General features: G+C 43.0%; 1 protein-coding gene and 1 non-coding gene across 2 annotated transcripts in view; one reads left to right on the forward strand and one right to left on the reverse strand.

The window, feature by feature from the left end:
• VPS13B (vacuolar protein sorting 13 homolog B) overlaps nt 1-25987 on the forward strand; it is a 932812-nt gene that overhangs the window by 790916 nt on the left and 115909 nt on the right. Inside the window, 2 exon segments of the mRNA XM_029063425.2 lie at nt 11070-11266; nt 24693-24874. Of these exon segments, the coding sequence (XP_028919258.1) occupies nt 11070-11266; nt 24693-24874 (379 nt within the window).
• On the reverse strand, nt 9451-9587 carry LOC114811397. The gene has a single exon (XR_003759101.1). It is a non-coding gene; the product is annotated as a small nucleolar RNA SNORA7 (small nucleolar RNA).

Here is a 25987-nt window from a genome sequence, read left to right on the forward strand (position 1 = left end):
TAATCCTCATTTTACAGATGAGGTAACTGAGGCACAGAGAAGTTAAGTGGCTTGCCCAAGGTCACACAGCAGACAAGTCGTGGATCTAGGATTAGAACCCACATCCTCTGACTCACAAGTCCGTGCTCTTTCCACTAGGCCACTCTGCTTCTCCGATTCTTGTTAAAATGAAGATGATAATATAAGTTCAGAAGTCTCTTTGGGATATGGGTAAAAGCAAAGTTTTCTTACATAGTAGGTGCCTGATGAATATTATCGATTGAATGGTTAACTTTCATCTGTTTTACAGCTTACAAATATTATTATATTTAAGTATTATCCATAAGTTTATATATATATATATATTGACTTTATGCAAAATTCATGTATCACACACTTAATATAGTAAAACCTGACTATTTCAAAATAGGGAGAATATCCTGGATGAATTCTGCAAGTTCATTACAGTACCATGGGAAAGTGTGTGTGTATTTTTACATATCTATATTTATATTTTTGTGGCTTTGTGCTATTAGAATTATTTCAGCACAAAATCTGAACAGTGAGAAATAGGGGCTTGTCCCTGCAAAATCAGCAAGTTCAGCAACTAGGTGTAATCAGTCAATCTTATTTATTGAGCACTTACTGTATGCAGAGCACTGTATTAAGCTCTTGGGAGAGTACAACATTCATTGATTGCCTCACATGGGGCTCACCGTCTTAATCCCCATTTTACAGATAAGGTAACTGAGGCACAGAGAAGTTGAGTGACGTGCCCAAAGTCACACAGCTGACAAGTGGCACTATGTTAAGTGCTGGGGTAGATGCAAGATAACAAGATTAGGCAGTCCCTGTCATTCATTCATTCAATCATATTTATTGCGTGCTTACTATGTGCAAAGCGCTGTACTAAGTGCTTAGGAGAGTACAATAGAATGGCAGACACATTTCTGCCCACAACAAGCTCAAAGGTAACTGAAGCCCAGAGAAGTTAAGTGACTTGCACAAGATCACACAGCAGACAAGTGGCGGAGCCATGCTTAGAACCCAGGTCCTTCCGACTCCCAGGCCCATGCTGCTTCTATAAGGATATATATAATAATAATAATGTTGGTATTTGTTAAGCGCTTACTATATGCAGAGCACTGTTCTAAGCGCTGGGGTAGACACAGGGGAATCAGGTTGTCCCACGTGGGGTTCACAGTCTTAATCCCCATTTTACAGATGAGGGAACTGAGGCACAGAGAAGTTAAGTTATTTGCCCACAGTCACACAGCTGCCAAGTGGCAGAGCCCAGATTCGAACCCATGACCTCTGACTCCAAAGCCCGTGCTCTTTCCACTGAGCCACGCTGCTTCTAAGAGCTTTAGAGATGAGGGTAGGGTGAATATCAAAATGCTTTAGGGGTACATACCCAAGTGCAGAGGCAATACAGAAGGTAGGACAAATAGGGTGGGGTAATGAGAAGTTAGTAAGGGAAGGCTTCTTGGAGGAAATACAATTTTAGCAGGACGTTGAAGACAGAGTAATAGTCTGTTGGATATGAACAGAAATGGCGTTCCAGGCCAGAATCAGGGCCTGAGCTGGGGTTTGTCAGTCAGAGACAAATTTGTGGTATAGTAAGTAGGTCAGCATTAAAGGAGTGAAGTATGTGGGATGGGTTATAGTGGGAGGTTAGCAAGGTTAGTCAGGAAGGGGCATGACTGATTGAGTGCCTTAAACACAATGTTAAGGAGTGCCTGTTTGATTCAGCAATAAATGGGCAACTGTTGGAAGTTTTTGAGGAATGAGGGGATGTGTACAGAAAGTTTTCTGAAAAATGATCCAGACAGAAGGATGAAGTATGGATGGAGAGGGGTGAGGTAGGAAACAGGGAGGTCATTGAGGTGACAGATGCAACAGTCAAGATGGGATACGATAAGCCTCTGGACTTGGCAGGTTCTAAAGATGTTGCGAAGGTAGAACCGACAGGATTTGGTGACAGGGTGATGGGGAAGCCTTGGGGTGCACAGGATTAAGGTGGGAAAATGAGGAGTTCCGTTTTGGACAGGTTAGGTTTGAGGTGTCAATGGGACATCCAAGTAGAGATGTCCTGAATAAAGGAGGAAATTCCTTCTGCAGGGAAGGCGAGAGGTCGAACTGAAGAGGTAGATTCGGCAATCGTCTCTGTAGAGATGGTCGTTTAAGGTATGGGAGCATGTACGTTCTCCGAGGGAGAGGGTGTTGAGAGAGCAGTTTCCATGGAGTTGAGGAAGGAAGATTGCCGGGGGACAAGGAGAGAACTGAAGGAGAGGAAGTGGGGAAGTGGGTATAAACAACTAGCTCAAGTTGGCCAGGTGGGAAGCAGTGTGGCCAAGTGGAAAAAGTGTGGGCCTGGGAGTCAAAAGACTTGGGTACTAATCCCAGCCCTGCCACTTGTTTGCTGTGTGACCTTGGGCAAGTTCCTTATTTCTCTGTACCTCAGTTTACTCAACTGTAAAATGGGAATTCACTACTTGTTCTCCCTGTTACTTAGTCTGTCAGGCCCATGTGAGACAGGGACTGTATCCAGCCTGATTAACTTGTATCTACCCTAGTGCTTAGAAGAGTGCTTGATGCATAATAATAATAATGTTGGTATTTGTTAAGCAGAGCACTGTTCTAAGCGCTGGGGTAGACACAGGGGAATCAGGTTGTCCCACGTGGGGCTCACAGTCTTAATCCCCATTTTACAGATGAGGGAACTGAGGCACAGAGAAGTTAAGTGACTTGCCCATAGTCACACAGCTGACAAGTTGATGCATAATAAGTGCTTAATAAACATTATTATTACTGTTACTGAGTTTGGAAAAGGGTGGTAGGTGGGAGATGGGGCAGTGAGTGGAGGAAGCCTTGGGGTCATAGGAGGAGATACATGGACATGTTTGAAAGCGATTGGAAATAAGCCACTGGAGAGTGAGTGCTTGAAAATGGTGGTCAGCAAGGGATATTGGAAATGGCAAATGTTCTAATAATGTGAGATGAAGGTGATGAAGTCATGGGGGCAGGAGGAGGAGGTGGCAGGAGTTCTTCCCTTGAGATAGTACTAATACTAATTATGATATTTGTTAAATGCTTACTATGTTTATTCATTCAATCACTGTACTAAGCACAGGGGTGGATACAAGCAAATTGAGTTAGGCACAGTCCCTATCCCATGTGGGGCTCACAGTCTCAATCCCCATTTTACAGATGAAGGAACTGAGACACAGAGAAGTGAAGTGATTTGCCCAAGGTCACACAGCAGAAAAGTGGTGGAGTTGGGATTAGAACCCTTGACTTTATGACTTTCAGGCCCATGCTCTGTCCACTGCACCATGCTTCTCTGTTGGGAAGGATGGGAGATTTTAAGAGCTGGCCTGGAAAGAAGCAAGGAAAATTTTTAGGGGTGAAGAAAGTTCTGAAAGCTAACAGAAGCAGTAGCAACTATTAGTTTATTGATCCACAACAAGGGAAGACCACTGTTATTGCTGCCATGTCAGTTCAAATCAGGATGGAGGGTAAAGTGGGCAGGGTCCTTGCCAGGTTTGTGATGACTACTATTGGCCAAATCTCTATGCCAGATTACCCGTCACTTTCATTCACTCATTCATTCAATCATATTGAGCACATACTGTGTGCAGAGCACTGTACTAAGCACTTGGGAGAGTACAATACAGCAATAAACACATTCCCTGCCCACAACGAGCTTATAATAATGTTGGTATTTGTTAAGCGCTTACTACGTGCAGAGCACTGTTCTAAGTGCTGGGGTTGATACAGGGTAGTCAGATTGTCCCCCGTGGGGCTCACAGTTAATCCCCATTTTACAGATGAGGTCACTGAGGCACAGAGAAGTTAAGTGACTTGCCCATAGTCACACAGCTGACAAGTGGCCGAGCCAGGAGTCGAACCCATGACCTATGACTCCCAAGCCCGTGCTTTTTCCACTTATAGTCTAGAAGGAGGAAGACTGACATTTATATAAATATAAATTACAGATTTTTCTATAAATGCTGTGGAGCTGGAAGAGGGAAAGAACAAAGGGAGCAAGTGATGGCGATGCAGAAGGGATTGGGGGAAGAAGTGGGATGGTTAGTCAGGAAAGACCTCCTGGAAGAGATTTGCCTTCAGTAGACTTTGAGGCAGGGAGAGTAATTGTCTGTCACATTTGATGATGATGGTATTTGTTAAGCGCTTACTGTTCTAAGCACTGGGGTTGATACAGGGTGATCAGGTGGTCCCACGTGGGGCTCACAGTCTTAATCCCCATTTTACAGATGAGGTAACTGAGGCACAGAGAAGTTAAGTGACTTGCCCACAGTCACACAACTGACAAGTGGCGGAGCCGATTCGAACCCGTGACCTCTGACTCCCAAGCCCGTGCTCTTTCCACTGGAGGGGAGGGGGTTCCAGGCCAGAGGCAGGAGATGGGCGAGGGGTTGGCGTCAAGATAGATGAGATCGAGGCACAGTGAGAAGGTTAGCATTAGAGGAGCGAAGTGTGTGGGCTGGGTCATAGAGGGAGAGAATTGAGATGGGGTAGGAGGGGTCAAAGTGATGGAGTGCTTTAAAGCCAGTGGTGAGGAGTTTTTGTTTAATGTGGAGGTGGAAGGGGAACCACAGGAGTTTTTTGAGGAGTGGGGTGACATGTCCTGAATAATTTTGACATATCCATCCCTCTGAGACCACCACAGACCCGGGCTGCTATCCTTGGGTCCCACATTCCCTAGAGAACCTGTTATGTCTTACTGGGAAGCAGGGACAGAAAGGGGAAGAAGGCAACAAGCTACTTGCAGCCAGTGGCAGTTAAATCACAGCCAGGAGCCGATATCCTGGGACAGTTGCTACGTCAGATTCTAAACATCCTGGAACATCCAGAAATGTAGTGGAAGTAGTGACAAAATCAGCAACCATCATCATGTTTACCCAGACGGTTCTGAGCACCATACGGAGGCTCAATTTTAGGATAGTACAGAACACAGTGGAACAGATGGCAATCCTCTCTGTCTGCTCTGTCTCAGTTTAGGCTTTGGAGAGAGAAGAAACAGACTTGGATAAAGGTATTGCAGCTGATGAACCCCCCCCCTCCCGCCAATGCACACATCACACACCACTCACCACCCCAGAACCCTGTAAGGATCTAAATTTTAAGGCCCCATTTGAGCCAGTTCAGTTTTAGACTCTGTGACCCTGTGTTTCGAAAGAAAGTTTAAAGGGACTGGATCCAAGACCGCCTCTAGAATAGAGCAGCCCAGTCCAAGAGAATCACCTTGCGTGGAACCAAGTTGTCCACTGGAACTGTAGTTTTTAGGCTCACTCTGGGGAGAGAGGGTAAATGGTTTAAAGAGCAGAACTACTATACTAGGAAGTGGTTCGGCTGCTGCGTCACCGTCATACTGCATCAACCAGTTTGTCTCTGCTCCTGCACCCACCAATAAAGATGGTCCTTGCTAAGCACTTACTCTTTGCCAAGCACTGTCCTAAAAATAATAATAATGGTCCTTGTTAAGAGCTTACTATGTGCCAGGCACTGTTGTAATAATAATGATAATAATAATAATGATGGTACTTAAGAGCTTATTATGTGCCAGACATTGTCCAAATGATAATGATAATGAAAATGATGATGGTTCTAGTGCTCAAAATGGCAGCACTGAGTACATTTTGGGACAAGAAACCAATTTTTCCTAGCATCCTTCCACTTATTCCACTTCCACTTCCACTTAGAGAAGCATCGTGGCTCAATGGAAAGAGCCCGGGCTTGGAAGTCAGAGGTCGTGGGTTCTAATCCTGGCTCTGCCGCTTGCCAGCTGTGTGACTTTGGGCAAGTCACTTAACTTCTCTGTGCCTCAGTTACCTCATCTGTAAAATGGGGATTAAAACTGTGAGCCCCATGTGGAACAACCTGATCACCTTGTGTCCCCCAGTGCTTAGAACAGTGCTTTGCACATAGTAAGTGCTTAAATAACATTATTATTGTTATTATTATTATTATTGTTTAGGGACTATTGTTGGACAGGACTTTGTCCCAGAATGCACAGTCACACTGTCAACTTGATGAGTGAAAGTTCTGCCACAGGAGTTTTAGGGAGCAGATATTTGGAGACCTGGCCATGTACTCAACCTCCTTTATATTTCAGTAGAAATCCCCGTCATTTTCTGAGAACACATTTTATTATGTTTTGATGGTTCGTTTTTAGATTCTGTCAAAGAATGAATAGAAAAAGAGATAATTTTTAAAACAGACATGGTCTTGACAGCCATTGGAAGAATAACATATATTCCACCTTGTAATGCTTTCCACCACAGCCAGTTAATTATTCCAACTTCCCACTGCTCAGTTCTGTTGAGGGAAGGTTTCTAAACTATCTGTTGGCCATCAGAGCTTCCTGGAAAAACCATCTTCATGTATAGAATTAACAATAAATCCTTTAGGAAGAGCAGTTTGATTAATCTGTTGGTGTTCTTTAAATGCTTTTCTAGTAAGCAGATCTGAAGGAAATATTTGACTTGTTACTGTTCGGCAATCATTAAATCATAACTTGAAGATGGAATATAATATCCAGTGTATGAGACCATACGGGCAGTAAAATATTATGTCAGAATTTTTTTTAGTTTCAGAATAGCTTCACAGAGCCCGTCTGCATTTTTGTTTTACAAGAAAATGGCTGTTTCCTGCTGTCTTTAAGACCCCGTTCATCTCACCTGTGCTGGACAGTGTTTTATTTGTACTTTGTTTTCCAACTGATAATTATGATTGGAAGGCTTGTTGTGGGCAGGGAACGTGTCAGTTTATTGTTGTAGGGCACTCTCCCAAGCGCTTAGTACAATGGTCTGCACTCAGTAAGAGTTCAGTAAATACAATTGAATGAATGAAAAAGGTGTACAGGAAATAAGAGGAGGAAAATAAAGCCTGAGTTTTGTTTGTACTTATATTCTTTGAAAACTTTCCAGTAAGATTTTCATTTGGAGTGAATTTGTTGATGCCATATTTTAACCAAGGAAATTGGAGTGTGTAGAGGAAAATGCTGACGAGAACATAGCTCACATACTTTTGTATTTTTTTTCCCAAATGCATTTTCTATTGTTTTCTGAATTTCCCGAGGTGCCTGGAAGGTTCTAAAAAGACTATGTAGCTGAGTGGGCATCCCACCACAAAACCCTTAATGAAGCCCATTTGATTTTAAAGCAGTGTTCGCGAGATCCATTCCCGGTTCCCGGGATTCAGAAGCCGAGAAGCAGAGCCCACCATATTAAAGTTACCTGATTTTCCTAGACATGCCCAAATTTCAAGGTTAACAAACAAATGTCAGTGTGAATTTCGCATGATTCCCATGTGGGAATCTCCTCATCTGAGTTATTTTAGTCATTTAGTCATTTAAATAATTTTATCTGATTCCGGGCTCTCTGCCACCCTGTCCGTCACCCTCTGCCATCAGCAAAGGAAGGCGCTAGGCTGACTAGTTTGGTATTTATTGAAATTACAGCTGAGGCACCCGGTGTGATTCTGCTGGACTGATTTCTTTGCCCCCTTATCTTCTTTGCCACACAATCTTCTCCCCAAACATTGCTCACTGCCTCTCTGGGCTTCTGTTTCCCAAGCCACAGCTGTTGGGGGTTGCTATTTCATTGACTTGAAAATTCTTGGTGCAAAGTTCACAGAGTTAAAGCCACTCCTGAAGGTGCTTTGGGGAGGCCGGAATGATAGGAGAACTTGCCTGAATGAAAATAAGATAACAATAATAATAATAATCTGGTATGTATTAAGCACTGTTCAAGGCTTTGGGGTGGATACAAGCAATTTGGGTTGGACCCACAGTCCCTGTCCCATGTGGGGCTCACAGTCTTAATCCCCATTTTACAGATGAGGTCACTGAGGCCCAGAGAAGTGAAGTGATTTGCCAAGGTCACAGAGAAAACAAGTGGCGGAGACACGATAAGAACCCATGACCTTTTGTCGTCCAGGTCCATGTTCCATTCACTGTGACATACTCTTTCTCTAATTGTATTGTACTCTCCCAAGCACTTAGAAGAGTGCTCTGCCCATAGGGCTCAATAAATACTGTTAATTGATTGATTCATTCATTTTACAGACCCCCAGCCTCAAAAATCCTAAAACCTTTTTAAAATTTTTAAATTTTTAAGGCTAAAACCACTGAACCCACCCTGTAAAATAATAAATTTGTACTAGCCCTACTGGTGCCATTTACCAACAGCACTTATGTACGTCTTTAAATTTTATTTATTCATATTAATGTCTATTTCCCCCTTAGACTGTAAGCTCGTTATGGGCAGGGAATTTTTTTGTTAATTCTGTTGTTTTGTACTCTACCAAGCACTTAGTACAGTGCTCTGCACATAGTAGCTCCCCAGTAAAAACGATTGATTAATTTACCCACTGCACTTCTTTTTTTTCCCCATGGTATTTTCTTAAATGCTTACTGGGTGCCAGACATTACGAGGCATTGGCAGAGACACAAGATAAATTAGGATGGACACAATCTCAGTCCCACATGAGACTCACAGTCTTGATCCTCATTTTACAGATGAGAGAACTGAGGCATAGAGAACTTAAGCAACTTGCCCAAGGTCACACAACAGCTATGGAGTGAGGTCAGAATTAGAACCTAGGTCCTCTGACTGGCCGGCCCTTGCTCTTTCCACCAGGCCATGCTCCATGGTGATACATCTGTGTACATGCCCATACGAATAGGCAAGGGGCTATTTTCAAAGCCACATTATAGTATTGAAAACGACATTCATTTGTGGAATGAAGATATTAATTTTATTGTGTGCAGTGAGACTTTTATGATATAACTAATGGAAATTTGGAAATTCTTTCCACCATTTTTGGCGGTAACCAGGTAAATAGCCTACTCTCTGGGACTGGAGGAGAGAAGGGCTTTCCCTTGGACCCGCTTCAGCTTGACTCAGGTTTCGGTTGGCAGCCAAATGATTTCTTGCCTGCAACTGACTCCTTACTAGGCTTCCTCTGCCCACACAAACACAGGTGGAGGAATTGGCCACCCTGGAGAACCCTGTGTTCTCTGGGCCAAACCTGGCCTCACCATCAAATGGACAATGAAACCCCGGAGGGATGCCCTGATCTCACTGCTGAGAGGGTGCTTAGGGTGCAAATTCTGGCTCTTTGTCCATCTGGAAGGAACAGATGTGCGATATGTCACATTTCATTACATGTGCTCAGTAGTTACATAAGGTAACGTAATAATCACATAAAGACATATTGTCTTGTCTAATGCTGTCGAGTCATCTCCGACCCATAGCGACTCCATGGACATATCTTTCCCAGATCGCCCCACCTCCATCTGCAATCATTCTAGTAGTGGATCCCTAGAGTTTTCTTGGTAAAAATTTGGAAATGGTTTACCATTTCCTTCTTCCATGAAGTAAACTTGAGTCTCTGCCTTTATCTCTCTCCCATGCCGCTGCAGCCCAGCACAGGGGAGTCTTGACTGGTAGCAGATTGCCTTCCACTCGCTAGCCACTGGCCAAGCTAGGAATGGAATGGGTAAGCCTCTGCTGGACTCTCCCTCCCGTAGTTGAGACTGGTAGATAATGGAAACTCTCCAGGTGTCATCCTGAGAAGGATAAAGACATATTACAAGGTGTTTTTTTTTGGTGGAGGGGTTTAATGGTGTCTGTTGAGCGCTTACTATGCATCAAGCACTGTTGTAAGCACTGGGGTAGATACACATTAATCAGGCTGATACAGTCCCTATCCCACAGCAGGTCCACTGTCTAAGTAGTAAGGACAGGTACTGAATCCCCATTTTGCAGTTGAGGAAACTGAGACACAGGAAAGTTAAGTGACTTGCTCAAATTCCCGTATCAGGCAAATGATGGAGAACCGGGATTAGAGAATTCAGGTCCTCTGGCTCCCGGGGCCATGCTTTATCCATTGCTTCGAAGAAGCAAAGACACGTGGCATTAAAAGCGTGATAAAGTTCTCTGCAGAAATTTCCAGACCTAGTGTTTGTTGCCACAAGAACCCTGACCTCTTCCCTTGCTCCAGAGCCATTGATTTCCCCTTCCATGTCCCTGAATATACAGGCACTGCCTTCAAGGCACAGGATTCAGCATGAGGAATGGGGACAGAAGGAAGCTGGGGCCTTAAAATAAAAATACTGATCGTAGAGATGTCCAGTGTTGTGTCCGAACTAGCCGGGGAATGGTCTTTAGACTGTTAGCTCGTTGCTACTAGGAAAAGTGTTTGTTTAGTGTTACATTGTATTTTCTGTGTCTGAACTAACCAGGGAATAGTCTCTAGACTGTAAGCTCGTTGCTAGCAGGGAATGTGTTTGTTTAGTGTTACATCGTACTCTCCCAAGCGCTTAGTACAATGCTCTGCACACAGTTAAGTGCTCAATATATATGATTGAAGGACTGAATGAATGAGCCAATGACCTGAAAACAAAGAGAATGCTTTCCCCCGCCACCAATCCTAGGATCCGGTTGTTTTCTGACTCCCTTGGAACTGCTGGATTGTGCTCCAAATTTTCTCACATCTGACTTCCCTTCCAAAGAGGCTGAAGGGGAGAGAACAAAACTCATTCTGATGAAGTCATACAAAATTTCCTGGGTATTAGTATAAGAATCAACAATGTTTTTAGAGGGCAGAATGTATTTACTTTGTGTGGGGCACATTTACTGAGTGCAGAGCATTTGAGGTCCATATAAAAAATGAGATGTGATTATTGCCCCAAGAAGTTTACGATCTAAGCATAATAGCAAAGGAGGTTTTAAGGTACATCTTATGTCTGTGAATTTAAACAAATGGTAAAGACTAAGATTTGCTGGGGTGCCTGTATTTTGGTCTGACGTTTCTCGATATGGAAAACTGCCATGGTGTTATGAACTCATGTATATTTCAAAATTTATCAGGTATTTATATTTGTGCCAGTTGCCTATATTTAAATACATGTTTATATGACTGCCTATAAACAGGGTAAATGTAGAAATGAAAAAAGAAAAATTTTAATTATTCTTAGTTGTAACCATTTCTTTTTAATGTATGTGTATAGTTTCAATTTGAAATTGTCAATATATAACTTCTCCGTGTTGTTAATGCAGGTTCCTTGCAGCTTAGAATACTGGGATGAACTCCAAAAAGGATTTGTCGCATTTCGAGAATTCAGTCTGTCGGAAAGCAAAGTCTGTGAGTTGCCGTTGCCCAGTATCAACCTTGTGAATGACCAGAAGAAATTGGTAGCTTCAGACCTCTGGAGAATTGTCCTGAACAGCAATCAAAATGGTGTGGATGACCAAAGGTATTTCCGTGAAAAATTAATCATGCTCCACGTCATTTCCTGTATGTAAAATTAATTCAGAGCTCCGTAAAATGTCCAGGCAATCCCATCTGCAGCCTCCAGGATCTCTGATGCAGCCACGTGGACCTTCCAGTTTACCTTTGCTTCCACATTCATTCATTCGTTAATTCAGTCGCATTTTTTGAGCACTTACTGTGTATAGAATGCTGTACTAAGCGCTTGGGAGAGTTCAGTACAGCAGTAAACAGACACATTCCCTGTGTCTGTGTGCCCACAACACCTAGAAGTGAACTGACTTGCCCAAGGTCACAGAGCTGGTAAGTGGTGGAGCCGGGATTTTGGTTGTAGAGGAATGAGCAGACTCCCTCCTTGCAACTCTTGCTGCTTTGTGTTGCCTGGACGAGGAAGGGGGATGCGGCACCATTTTCATTGTTCTGCTTATCCAGGGTTCCTTACTCCTCTACAGTCATCAGCATTCCCTCCCCATGCTCTCCATCCTGTTCTGGGTGCTCAGGGTGGTTGATTCCTGTTTGTTTTATAGTAGCTTTATAGTACTTGCTGAATGCTTATTTTGTGTCATACACTGTTCTAAGACCTGGGGAAAGAACAGGTTAATTAGGTCAGACGTAGTCCCTGTCCCACATGGGGGTCTTAAGCGGGAGAGAGAACGGGTATTGAATCCCCATTTTACAGTTAAGGAAACTGAGGCACAGAGAAGTTAAGTGACTTGTCTGAGGTCACACAGCAAGCAGTTGGCAGAATTGGGATGAGAACCCAAGTCCTCTGACTCCCAGGCCCGTGCTCTTTCCACTAGGCCATGGTGCTTCTACCCACACCTGTCCACAGAATAATAATGTTGGTATTTGTTAAGCACTTATGTGCAGAGCACTGTTCTAAGCGCTAGGGTAGATACAGGGTAATCAGGTTGTCCCACCTGAGGCTCACAGTCTTAATCCCATTTTACAGATGAGGTAACTGAGGCATAGAGAAGTGAAGTGACTTGCCCAGTCACACATCTGACAAATGGCAGAGCCGGGATTTGAACCCATGACCTTTGTCTCCCAAGCCTGTGCTCTTTCTACTGAGCCACGCTGCTGGATGGTCGAGAGTTGAAGTTTTCCACGATATGCTATGCCTACCCTGATGCTCAAATCCTGACCTATTCTGTGTTTCTTGATGGCCTGGCAGAAAGAAAACTTCCAAGCCCTCTTTTGAAAGACAGTCCTGACCTAGAAATCAAGAGGAAATAGGAAAGGGGGGGATAATAAAATCGATGAAAAATTAGGCATCTGGTTTCCATTAATAATATCATGTTGGAAATGATTTCTTCATGTTAATTATGAAGGAATGCATTTTCATCATTGAGAAGTTAAGTGTTTTAGACAAGGTTAATTCCTCTGAATGTGGGGCCATTACAAAATTACCTCTGTGGTCAACTTAGCACTATAGAAATGTGAACTCTGTGGGAATTGGAAATGCAGAGAGTGAAATTCAGTAGGCTCCTTTCATCAAAGAATTGGACATAGGTGCATATATTGCTTTGAATTTAAATAGGATTTATCATACCTAATATTTCACACATTGTTTTATTAGAATTATTTAGGAGTAATAGTCTTCACATTAGAAATTTGTACTTTTGAAACTACAAGGAATGATTGGTTGAAAATCCAGTTGAGTAAGCCACTGCTAAGAGGTTTATTTTGTAGAACAGTAGAAATTCACATAGTTAAATAATAATAATGTTGGTATTTGTTAAGCGCTTACTATGTGCAGAGCACTGTTCTAAGCGCTGGGGTAGATACAGGGTAATCAGATTGTCCCTTGTGAGGCTCACAGTCTTAATCCCCATTTTACAGATGAGGTAACTGAGGCACAGAGAAGTTAAGTGACTTGCCCACAGTCACACAGCTGACAAGTGGCAGAGCCAGGATTCGAACCCATGACTGCTGACTCCCAAGCCCGTACTCTTTCCACTGAGCCACGCTGCTTAAATGTACCCTATGCAGACTATATAAGCGTTTGAACCCATGACCTCTGACTGAAGGAGAAATGCAAAAATTCCTTAAGCCACTTCAATCTCTCAGTCAGTGGTGTTTATTGAGCACATACTGTGAGCAGAGCACCCTTGTCAGCTGTGATACTGATACTGATTGCCCTCCTCTGTGTCATCATCTCCATATTTTTGACTGCCCTCACCACACTGAGTTAATAGAATTCTAGCAGCTGATACGCTACTACTGAATCAAGTGGTCTCATCGTGTATTTGTTGTGGGGTGGACAGATGGTCAGAATTTGGTATGAACCCAGTAAATCTGCTGCATCTTTCACCTTATTTTAGTTGAAAGGAATAAAATAGCTAGGATCGGGGTGGCCCTGCAGGTCGAATCCGTTAGAAGACTGTGGAAGCATTAAGTGCTTGCTCTGTGCCGAGCATTACAGTAAGACCCGGGGTAGATTTCAGATCCTCAGGTTGGACACAGTCCCTGTCCCTCATTGGGCTCACAGTCTATGTAGGAGGAAGAACAGGTATTGAATCCCCATTTTACAGATGAGGGAACTGAGGCATAGAGAAGTTAAGTGACTTGCCCAAGGTCACACAGCACACAGGTGGCAAAGGTGGGGTTAGAAGCCAAGTTCTCTGGCTTTCAGGCCTGTGCTCTTTCCACTTACCACACTGCTTCCACTCACCACACTGCAGTATTGGTGTCATAATAATGTTGGTATTTGTTAAGCGCTTACTATGTGCAGAGCACTGTTCTAAGTGCTGGGGTAGATACAGGGTAATCAGGTTGTCACAGTCTTAATCCTCATTTTTACAGATGAGGTAACTGAGGCACAGAGAAGTTAAGTGACTTGCCCACAGTCACACAGCTGACAAGTGGCAGAGCAGGGAGTGACTAGAGCACGGGCCTGGGGGTTAGAAGGTCATGCGTTCTAATCCTGACTCCGTCACTTGTCTGGTGTGTCACTTTGAGCAAGTCACTTCACTTCCCTGGGCTTCAGTTGCTTCATTTGTAAAATGGGGTTGAAGATTGTGAACGCCACGTGGGACAGGGGACTGTGTCCAACCCGATTTGCTTGTATCCTTTCCAGCGCTTTAGTACGGTGCTCGGCACATAGTAAGCACTTAACAAATACCGTAATCATTATTATTATTATTATTATTATTATTATTATTAGAGCCTGGACTAGTAATCAATCAGTGGTATTTGAGAGGTCACTGTGTACAGAGCATTAAAATTAGCAGACATAGTCCCTGCCCTCAAGGAGTTTAGAATCTAGAGGAATAGGATTAGAGAGGAAGGAGTTTCTCGATGTGGGGTTTAGAATCCTGCAAAGACCAAATCCAGAGATCCGGCTCTGGACTACCAGGCCCTGAGGGCTAATTATGCCTGTGGGCAGCTGAACTCTTTAGTGCCAGGAAGTATTTAGGGAAAAGCTCCTGTTCTGCACTTGTATGTAAGAATCCTGATCAAGTGAAGAGCAGAGGCTGAATTTGAATCAGGTTGAATGAAGGCCAGTTATTTCTTCTCTCCTCCCCCCAGCCCCTTCACCTTCCTCCTCAAGTGGGGAACCTGGTTTAGGATAACTGTGTCTTCAGTATCTCTGTTGTGGACAGTGGTAGTGAGGCATGGAGGAGGGTAAGTGTGAGACAGTAAGCAAGAAGGAAGAGGGAAGATAGGAGATTCTGGAGTTTACTGTTTTTGAGGCTATTGAAATTCACTATTGCTTCATTCTTTATACGGCACCAACACATGCATGCGTACGTACACACACGCGCACACACACAACACCAAATTTCTCATGTGTCCAAGAATTTTCTGTTTTTCTTTCTAAATGTTATTTGTTAAGCAGTTACTATGTGCCAGACACTGTAGTAAGCGCTGGGGCAGATACAAGATAATCAGGTCAGACATGGTTCCTGTTCCACATCGTGTTCACGGTCTTAATCCTTATTTTACAGATGAGGAAAGTAAGGCACAGAAAAGTCAATTAATTAATTAATGTTGGTATTTGTTAAGTGCTTACTTACTAAGTAAGCACTTACCTTACTTATCAGCACTTAGGGTAGATACAGAGTAATCAGGTTGTCCCACTTGGGGCTCACAGTCTTAATCCCCATTTTACAGATGAGGTAACTGAGGTCGAGAGAAGTTAAGTGACTTGCCCACAGTCACACAGCTGACATGTGGCAGACCCGGGATTTGAACCCATGACCTCTGACTCCCAAGCCCGGGCTCTTTCCACTGAGTCAAGCTTCTTCTCCAAGTAAAGTGACTTGCCCAAGGTCACACAGGCAAGTGATGTAACTGGGATTAGCACTCAGGTCCTCCGACTCCCAGGTCCGTGTTCTCTCCTCTGTGCCACGCTGCTTCTCTAAGAGTTAAACTATTTCAGATACACAGTTTGTTCACTCAGATTTGGAATTAAAAAATTTAGTGTTCGAGTTTACCTTCCATTACAGAGGCAATTGGCTTTTTACTCATATTCTGTCTCTTTACTCCTTATGATGGTCCTAAAGTGAGAAAAATGAATGACTACATCCAGGATTTCCATTTTGGACTCTGTTTTTCTCCCGGCCCCAGCCCATGAGTGATCTCTCCTTCGGTTGCTGATTCTCTCCTCATGGGAAGGTCTAGTATTACATCTATACTGCTTGCCTTCATTTGGCAGTCTCTGTCTGGTGTGTTAGCAGTGGATCTGGGATATTGGACAGGGTCTGTCTTATTCTATTTATGTCATAAACCATTTTAGTGCTAAACTTCAAGTTTGGAGTCTTTTTTCATCTGGGTCTCTATTCATATAATATTCTGGGCCAGAATTGTTCTGGAAAGGGCTTTCCTTTATGAAGTCATAGCTAGGCCTAAATTTCTGCATTTTCTCCTCCCTTCTTGAACAAACTCCTGTGATTTTTCACACATCTGTGAAGCTTCATTTAGATGGTCTCCTTTCAAATGTTCCCCTTTACCTCATCTTCCAATGTTTTAGGGGACTTAAAGTTGTACTTTTGTAGTTAAAGGGACTCCTTTCTCTTATCATCCACCCAAGTGTTTCCTCTGCCTTTAGTCTTTCAGGTGCCTTATGACTTCCTCCTCTAACATTTTCTAAAGTCTGAGGCTCCGTCTGATTCTGTGCTTTTTTCATTTCTAACTTCTCATCTCTTCCAAATTTTCCCTCACATCTGTGTTTTTTGGAATAATTTTGAGCCTTCAATCAATCAATCAATCAATGACGTTTATTGGTGGCATATTTTGTACCGAGCACTCTACTAAGCACTTGGGAGAATACAACAGAGCCAGTGGACATGTTCCCGGCCCACAAGGACCTTGCCTCTTTAGGGGAGACATGAAAATAAATTAGGGATATATATATAAGTACTGTGGGACTGAGGGTGGTGTAAATATCAACTATCACCTGCTACTTCTCCTCACCCTTTAGCCTAACCCACCCATGCTAATAGATGCTAATTGCCAACTCCACCCCATAGTTATCCCCTTGCCCTTGCAAGCATCTCAGTGCCTGGGGTGATTGTTGTTTTTTGGGGTTGAGGACAATGTATGAAGCAGAAGGAATAAGGGGAAATGTTTGATATTATTAAGAGGGTGTCTGGGGACTAGGTAAGTTGGAAAGTAAAGTCAGAAATCTCCCGCACATTTACATTGGCCATGTCATTGCTCATTAGCTGGCTGAGGGCTGAAGGCCAGATTTTGAAATGCCTAAGCTAATAGCCTAACTGGGGGCCAGCAAGGATGGGATGAGGGGTAGATGTCTTGCTCTGAGGCAGCAGCCCACTGACCCCATTCCAGAGCCGATCCCAGTGGTCCCTGGCTAGAAGGAAATCAAGCTTCTCCCTCACTGCCCTTAGCCCCAGCCCTCCAATTTAAAATGAAGGGTCTGTAGCATCATAGAGGGCGTGTAACAATCACCTTGCCCCCTCCTACCTCATCTCGCTACTCTCCTACTCCAACCCAGCCCGCACACTTCACTCCTCTAATGCCAACTTCTCACTTTACCTCCATCTCGTCTATCTCAACGCCGACCTCTCGGCCGCGTCCTGCCTCTAGTCTGGAATGCCCTCCCTCCTCAAGTCCTACATGCAATGACTTTCCCCTCTTTCAAAGCCTTGTTGAAGGTGCATCTCCTCCAAGAGGCCTTCCCTGACCAAGCCCTCCTTTCCTCTTCTCCCACTCCCTTTCCACCACCCTGACTTGCTCCCTTTATTCATCTTCCCTCCCAGCCCCACAGCACTTGTGTACATATCTGTACTTTATATTAACGTCTATCTCTCCCTCTAGATTGTAAGCTCATTGTGGGCAGGGAATGCGTCTGTTTACAGTTATATTGTACTCTCCCAAGCGCTTAGTACAGTGCTCTGCACACAGCAAGCACTCAATAAATACGATTAACTGTGTGTGTGTGTGTGTGTGTGTGTTTCCTTAGCTGAATGCAGCATAGAGTAGTGGATAGAGCCTGAGCCTAGGAGTCAGAAGGTCATGAGTTCTAATCCCGGCTCTGCCACTTGTCTGCTGTGTGACCTCGGGCAAATCACTTAACTTCTCTCTGCCTCAGATACCTCATCTGTAAAATGGGGTTAAAGACTGTGAACCCTACAAGGGGCAACCTGATTACCTTGTATCTATCCCAGTGCTTAGAACAGTGCCTGGCACATAGTAAGTGCTTAACAAATACCATTATTATTATTATTGTTATTATCTGGCACATAGTAAGTGCTTAACAAATACCATTATTATTATTATTGTTATTATTATTCTCAATGGGCTCTCAGCACAGCATGGGGGTAAGGTTGCCCCTCTTGCTTTCCCCACCCCCTCTGCCCAGAGGCCTCCTCTGCTTTCAGTAAGCTGAAGTAAGAAAGCTGAAGAGCAAAGCGTAGCTGAGTGGTGAGACGGAACAGAAAACCAAGGCCATCTGCAATTCCCTTCTGTCTCTACCGCCTCTCTGGCTGGAGAACCGCAGTGCTTTGTGATTACATCACCGTGTCACGGGTCACATTAGAGGGCTTGCAGAACGGCCCAACTACAGGCCCCATTCAGTCCCAAAATAACAGTACTTTGTGCAGAGAACTGAACTAAGCACTTAGGAGTACAACAGGGTTAGCAGACATGATTCTTTGTCCTGAAGGAGCTTGCAGCTTCATTGTCTTAGGGAAAGAAAAGTCTTATACCAACTCTGTCACCGGCCTGCTGTGTGATGTTGAACAAGTGACTTATAATAATGTTGGTATTTGTTAAGCGCTTACTATGTGCAGAGCACTGTTCTAAGCACTGGGGTAGATACAGGGTAATCAGGTTGTCCCACTTGAGGCTCACAGTTAATCCCCATTTTACAGATGAGGTAAATGAGGCACAGAGAAGTTAAGTGACTTGCCCATAGTCGCACAGCTGACAAGTGGCAGAGCTGGGATTCGAACCTGTGACCTCTGACTCCCAAGCCCAGGCCCTTTTAGCTGAGCCATGCTGCTTCTCTACTTCTCTTTGGGCCTTGGTTTACCCACCTATGAAATGGGGATAAAATACCTGCTCTCCTTCCCTTATATATTTTGAACCTAGTGTGGGACAGGGATGTGTCTGATCTGTCTACTATCAATCAAAGGTTTTTATTGAGCTTTTACTATATGCAGAGCACTGAGTTAAGCACTTGGGAAAGTACAGTCCAGCAGAGTTGGTAAACAGGATCTCTGCCCCCAGGGAGCTTATAGTCTATAGGTTGCTTAGACTGTAGTAGGTACTTAATAAATTTCATCTTTTTTTAAGATCTCTTCGAGCACATGGGTACTGTATTTACTTTTGAAGTGGGCTAAAATCCAGTCTATTTCAATTAGAAGAAAATGAGATTATTTACCAGGTTTTTGGATGCACTGCCTCCACAGGTCAGCTTTGCCTCACCCTTTCTTACCTCTCTTCTGGATCTTAATGACTTTGTCATTCAGACCAAGGAAGATTTGTTTTCCCTGGGAATAATGATGGCATTTGTTAAGCGCTTACTATGTGCAAAGCACTGTTCTGAGCACTGGGGGGGGGATACAAGATGATCAGGTTGTCCCGCGTGGGGCTCGCAGTCTTAATCCCCATTTTACAGATGAGGGAACTGAGATCCAGAGCAGTGAAGTGACTTGCCCAAAGTCACACAGCTGACAAGCGGCGGAGCCGGGATTAGAACCCATGACCTCTGACTCACAAGCCCGTGCTCTTTCCACTGATCCAGGCTGCTTCCCTAGTAGTATCATGATGAATCATTGACATACGAGGAACCACATAATCCACATATCCTGTCATTGTAAGAAGCATTGTGGCATAGTGGAATGAGCCTGGCCTGGTAGTCAGTTCATCGTATTTATTGAGTGCTCACTACTTGCAGAGCACTGTACTAAATGCTTGGGAGAGTACAATGCTCTAATTTGAGCTCTGCCAATTGTCTGCTGTGTGACTTTGGGCAAGTCACCAAACTTTTCTGTGCCTTGGATTCCTCATCTGTTAAATAAGAGTGAAATATCTTTTCTCCTTCCTATTTAGAATGTGAGCACGATGTGGAACAGGGACAGTGTCCGATTCATTCATTCAGTCATATTTATTGAGCGCTTACTGTGTGTAGAGCACTATATTAAGTGCTCTTAGTTCAATTCTTAGTACAATTCGGCAAGAGAGACAATCCCCCCCCCAACAGTGGGCTCACATTAGCTTACCTCGCCTGTAAAATGGGGATTAAGACTGTGAGCGTCACGTGGGACAACCTGATTACCCTGTATCTATCCCAGCACTTAGAACAGTGCTCGGCCCCCAGTAAGCGCTTAACAAATACCAACATTATTATCATTTTTATTTAAGATTGATTAACTGATTGATCTACCCCTGCACCTAAAAGAGTTCTTGATACATAGTAAGTGCGTAACAAATACCATTATTATCATTATTATTATTATCATCAAATAATCAACTCTCCCAAAATGGCTCAAGCCATTTCTCCGAACCGCCCAATGTCAGCCTTATGACTAGGCAAAGGCAGCCACCCCATGGGCCATGAAACTATTAAGGTCCAATGACACCATCCATACCGAGGAAGTTTCTCGGTCTCTGACTATGCTTTTGGAGACCACGGTAAGATTTCTGAAGTTGTCAAATCCTAGAAGCTTTTAGCACATCCAGGATCCTGCAGTCACCCATCTCTGCCATACTATGTTGGTGATTTAGCCAAAAAAGGAAGATGGGCCCGTCTCAGTGTCATACCTGGAGAGTTTCCAGTCCTCTACCAGTCTCAGCTATGGGAGGGAGAGTCAAGCAGAAGCCTGTCCATTCCATTCTTCGCTTGGGCAGTGGCTAGCGAGTGGAAGGCCATCTGCTACAAGTCAAAACTCACCCATGCTGGGCAGCAGCGGCATTGGAGTGTAGAGCGGAGACTCGAGTTTACTGTGCAGAAGGCGGCAATGATAAACCGCTTGTGTATTTTTATCAAGGAAACACCATGGATACACTACCAGAACGATTGCAGATGGAGAGCGGGTCATTCTGGGAGAGATGTGTCCATGTTGTCCCTTTGCATCAGAAATGACTCGACGGCATAAGACAAGGAAGATGGGTGAAACGTGATCCAATTGTAGCCAAGATTTTATTTGATTATGGCATTTGTTAAGCAGTTACTATGGGCCAGGCACTGTACTGCGCTTAGAACAGTGCTCGGCACATAGTAAGCCCTTAACAAATACCAACATTATTATTACTGAGCACTGAGGTTAATATCTGCCCAACGTGGGGTTCACAGTCTCAATCCCCATTTTACAGCTGAGATCACTGAGGAAGAGGTAACTGAGGTAACTACCAAGACTGACACTAAATCCAACATAACCCTAATTTGATTTCTGTCCCCTTAACGGACACCCTAATCAAAAGAGGGGGTTGTGGTCTGATTTTTTCTGTGATTGTGTCAGTAATTAGGCTCTGATGCTTGATGTTGTTTTTTGGGATCAGGAATGAAATTTTCAACTAGGGATCAGAAGGTGACCGCTAATCTATGCCATTTTGTCTAGAAAGCTAGTTGCATGTTTTATCCCAACAAGGCTGAGAGGGGCCCATCTTCCTTTCTTGGCTAAATCACCGACCTAGTACGGCGGAGGTGGGGGTCTGTAGGAACCTGGATGTGCTAAAATAAAATATGTATTTCACTGAGCAAAAAAATGTAATGCCCTTCCTTTTCATAACTGCAGAGATTCATTCACTTGAAGCAATGCAGAATTCCATGTTTAAGCAAACATATCCAAAAAAGTTTAATAACTGGGAAACAACATAGTTTTGTTTATCATACACAGTATCACATTTGTCTTGCTTCGAAGCTTATTAAAATTTCAAGGTAATTTGTTTATTCAAGCTTGTTATTTTTCTCTAGAAAACCAGGTAACTGCCAGAAGTGACACGTAAAGTAGTGTAATCTTCTGTAACTTTCTTATATGTGGAAAGCCCTATTTCAGATAAGTACACACAGAGAGACTAAAGGAATTTTGGAGATTTTTGAACTTGACATTTTAAATAACAAAATAAACCGCCAGTTAATTTAGTAATTTCTACAGCAAGGAAATTATGATTAAGCTCAAATATGTTTTTAATTACATCTGGTTGTAAAGTGCTTTCAGCACATATTCTGCCACATTAAATACGTCATTTGACCTTAGAGAAAATATTTTTATGATCAAAGGAGGAGCAAGAGCAGTAGGATTAAATACACTCATTTTCAAAGCGGGGAGGATCCAGATATGTCAGTAATGATATAACGAACCTATAAACTCTAAAGATCGAGTACTCCTAAACTATCTGAAACTTTCCTAAACTGTCCATATTGTATCCCTGCCTTCTAAATTCTATGCAGCATATCCTTTAACACCTCCTCAATCTGGGGGAAAGGAGTCGGGGAGAAGGACTTTTAGAGGAAAGGTCTTTTTTGTGCCTGTGGCTAAAAAATAAAACTGCAGAAATACCTGAAACTGCTTTAAGTTGTTTCCAGTTCCGGCCTGAACATTCAAGAAATTTAGATTTTATATCTGAACTCCAGGATGCTTAAACAAACTGATGAACCTTCTGAGATTCATTTATCAGCGTAGAAGTTTTAATTGTTTCCAAAAGTCATCATTTAGGGTGTTAGGAACCAGCACCACTAGGGGATATTATGAACATTGGCAATGGCCCGTGACTTTGACCTTTTTTGGCAGCCTTATGGGAAAAGTGCTAAAATGGAGATGTTAGAGGTTTCCATTTGGGGTTTTTATAATCTCTTCCTTAACCCTACCAACCTCCACACGTGCCCCATAAATTTTCTGTTTATCCTTTTGATGATTACATCAGATTGACGTCCAAATCCAGATCTGTGTAGGGAAGTTTACACAAACGTAAGTGCTGTAACTAACTCCGAGCAAGGCTGTCAATCTTACATTTATGAACACTTAGTTCCATTTGTTTAAATCTCTTAAAACCTCATTAAAAAGATAAATTAAATGTGGGTCATTTTTTACAGTACATAATGGTGATGATCAGACTAAATTTTAAGAATGAAAAATGAAAGAATTGTTAATTCGAAGCATACCTAAAAATAAGACTACAGGTTCTCTATGATAGGTTGTTTTGTGTTTTGGGAATTTTTGATCCGAATCTGTTCTCAATTTTTATATTATGGAATGGTTTTTGGATTTAGGCTAGCCTGGTTACATTTTAGTCATTTTGGACAATTATTGTAGGGCTAGTAGAAGTCATGATCAGTATATTTTGGGTCGGTTCCAAACTACGACCTATTAATCATCCTTCTAAAAACTTGAGAGATGCTCACTCTCTCTCCATCTAGGCAATCAATCGGTGGTATTTATTGAGCACTTACTGCATGCAAGGCACTGTACTAAGCACTTGGGAGAGCACGATACAACAGAGTTGGTAAACACGTTCCCTGCCCACTTACAGTCCACACTCCAGTTTTCTAGTGTACTCTAACAATTCAGCATCTTTCCTCTTGCCTCTCAGGACCATCTTATGCCAACATGGCAACCTAACCAATTACCCGCTCCTCCCCTCACTTGACCTGAACTCTGCTGGACCACTATGGCTTTTAACACATCTATCAAAGGATTTGCCTCCCATCTTCGAAGCCAGAGTCTTTGAATGGGGAGTTGGGGGAGAGTGGATAACTATGGAATCTCCTCACTCACCCCAGGTCCTCTGAAGCTGGAACTGGCATGGGCAAGAGAAGGTGTCCCAGGCACCCCGTGGATCTGATTAGTGATCCCAGATTCGAGGGCTATTTAGGCAACTGGGACTAAAGTGGCCTGTAGCCCAAAGGCATTGCCCAGCAGCCAGTGGTGAAGAGTTAATGACCCTCACCAGAAGGAGATGAAAGAGTGATGGTGTTAACAGTTATTTTGGTGTGAATGCAAGTGGTGTTTTAATCGTCTTAGAACTGTTACATAACATTAGCTGCTCTTAAGAGATGCCAGAATAAATCAGAGGAAACTCTCCAAAATTAGTAATTCCTGTCAGCTAGAAATGGAAAGTCCACTCAGAGAACATTTTGAAAAAAGTAACTCCTGTTTTAAAACTAGTGTTAAAAGCTCTTTACCCCCAAATTATAACAGTACATTTGCTTATCTGGTTCACTGTTTTGAGAAAACATAAGGGGAGTAAGACTAGAAATGTATTGTCTGACAGAACTTGAAAAATGACAAAAGGCATTATGAATGTATTTTTAAAAAACAATTCCTCGTTTGTCCCATCTGGGTGAGTTTTTGAGATTTTACATTACCTATGGATAAATCCTTAGCAAGTGTTCACTGTTATTTTTTGGAAATGTATATATAAACATATATGCACAGTTCTTATATTTAGTGTTTCCCTGATTTGTTGGTAATTTCTCCCAGGTTTGTTTGTCCTCCGTGTGCAGCCAGGATTTACTAAAATAAACCAAATATATTGAAGGCAAGAATATTTTAGTAATAATTATATTGTATGTATTATATAGAGAAGCAGTGTGGCCTAGTGGATAGAGTAGGGGCCTGGGCGTCCAGAGAACCTGGGTTCTAATCCCAGCTCCAACACTTGTCTGCTATGTGACCTTTGGCAAGTCACTTAACTTCTTTGCGCCTCATTTACCTCATCTGTAAAATGGGTACTGAGACTGTGAGCCCCACATGGGACAGGGACTGTGTCCAACCCAATTTTCTCATATCTTTCCCAACGTTTAGTAAAGTACCTGGTACATAGTAAGTGCTGAACAAATACCACAAAAATCCATTTAGAATTGCACCTACAAGTAGCATTTGCTTAAAGGAGTGGCTCTGGTACAGAATTCCTTTTGACAAAAAGATGCATAGACATTGAGTTTTGAAGTTACGTGGACCTGAATCTCATGGATTTCTACTCTCATTCTACATCCCCCACAGCTCGGAAAGTGAATCTGGCTCACAGAGTGCTTGCGACCAGCTCGTCACACCCACAGCCTTAGCTGCCTGTACCAGAGTCGACTCGTGTTTTACTCCTTGGTTTGTGCCTTCCCTGGGTGTTTCTCTGCAGTTTGCACACTTGGAATTCCACCTCTGCCATCATCTTGATCAATTGGGCACAGGTACTCTCTTCTCTGAGATAAGAAGGAAAGCCCCGAGAGCACCGTTACCTCTTAAATGTTGGGATTTCTCAGTGAGCATTCTCTGTTACATGACTCATTAACCATTACTCAGATAAATGACTTCCAGGAAGTGCAGCAGGGAAAAGGTTTCAATTTCAAGCCGACGACTTCTGTTCTGTGGATTAGCCGTATCATTACCAAAAGCAGTGAGGCTGCAGAGCCGTTTCTCCTTCTCCCTGGGGACTGAACATTATCAGGATCGCGCATTCCTTTTGCCCTTAGTAGTGACCACGGACCCCTTCGTGGCCCCCAAAAGGCAAGAGCGGACCTCTCTTTTCAACCAGCTTTTAAACTTTTAATGTTTTCCAACAGTACCATCGTGCTAGTCATTTCAGTTTTTACAGTACTCTTGAAATGCTTTAAGACTTTGGAGCTCTTTTAATGAGGACTTTTAAGGAAGCTGCAAGAATAGCAGGTTTCACTGTTATTCCAATTATGATCTTTTAGAAAGGAATACATCTGGTTTGATTCAGTGTTCCATGTCACTGCATTAATGGCAAATACATTCCCAAAGTACTTCAGGATATAGCCTGATTTCAAATGCTTTCCACAGAAGATGGACAAATACCTTAGATAACTTAAGGGAATAGCATTTCTATAGGTTGCGGGGCAGAGGGAGGGACGGGGGGATTTTGATGGTGGGAAAAATGCAAACTCCTCCCTACCAAAACCTAGTTTCGAGAAGTGTGTGAATATTTCAAATTCCCAATCAAATGCTTATTTCAATATCAGTTATTGGAAACTTTCTGTTTATTTGCTTTTAGACTTCAGATGAGGAAATGGTCAAAATGTACATAATGGAAAAACAAAAGCTGATTGAAAGCAAACAGATTTCATTTTGATATGATTTTGGTCACTCGATTTCTCAGAAAAGCCTTTAAAACATTTTTGAGAAGTACTCATCCGATACCAGCGACCCCATAGAGTGCTTTCTAAAAAATCTTGACATTTGGATTTTTTTTTTCTACCTTCTATATTTTGGAGTCAATTTAGTGCTTATGAAAGCTAATTGAAGTACAGGGAAACAGAGTTTGAGTACTTGGCTAATTAAGG

Source organism: Ornithorhynchus anatinus, chromosome 4 (assembly GCF_004115215.2).
Source record: "Ornithorhynchus anatinus isolate Pmale09 chromosome 4, mOrnAna1.pri.v4, whole genome shotgun sequence".
Taxonomy (NCBI): domain Eukaryota; kingdom Metazoa; phylum Chordata; class Mammalia; order Monotremata; family Ornithorhynchidae; genus Ornithorhynchus; species Ornithorhynchus anatinus.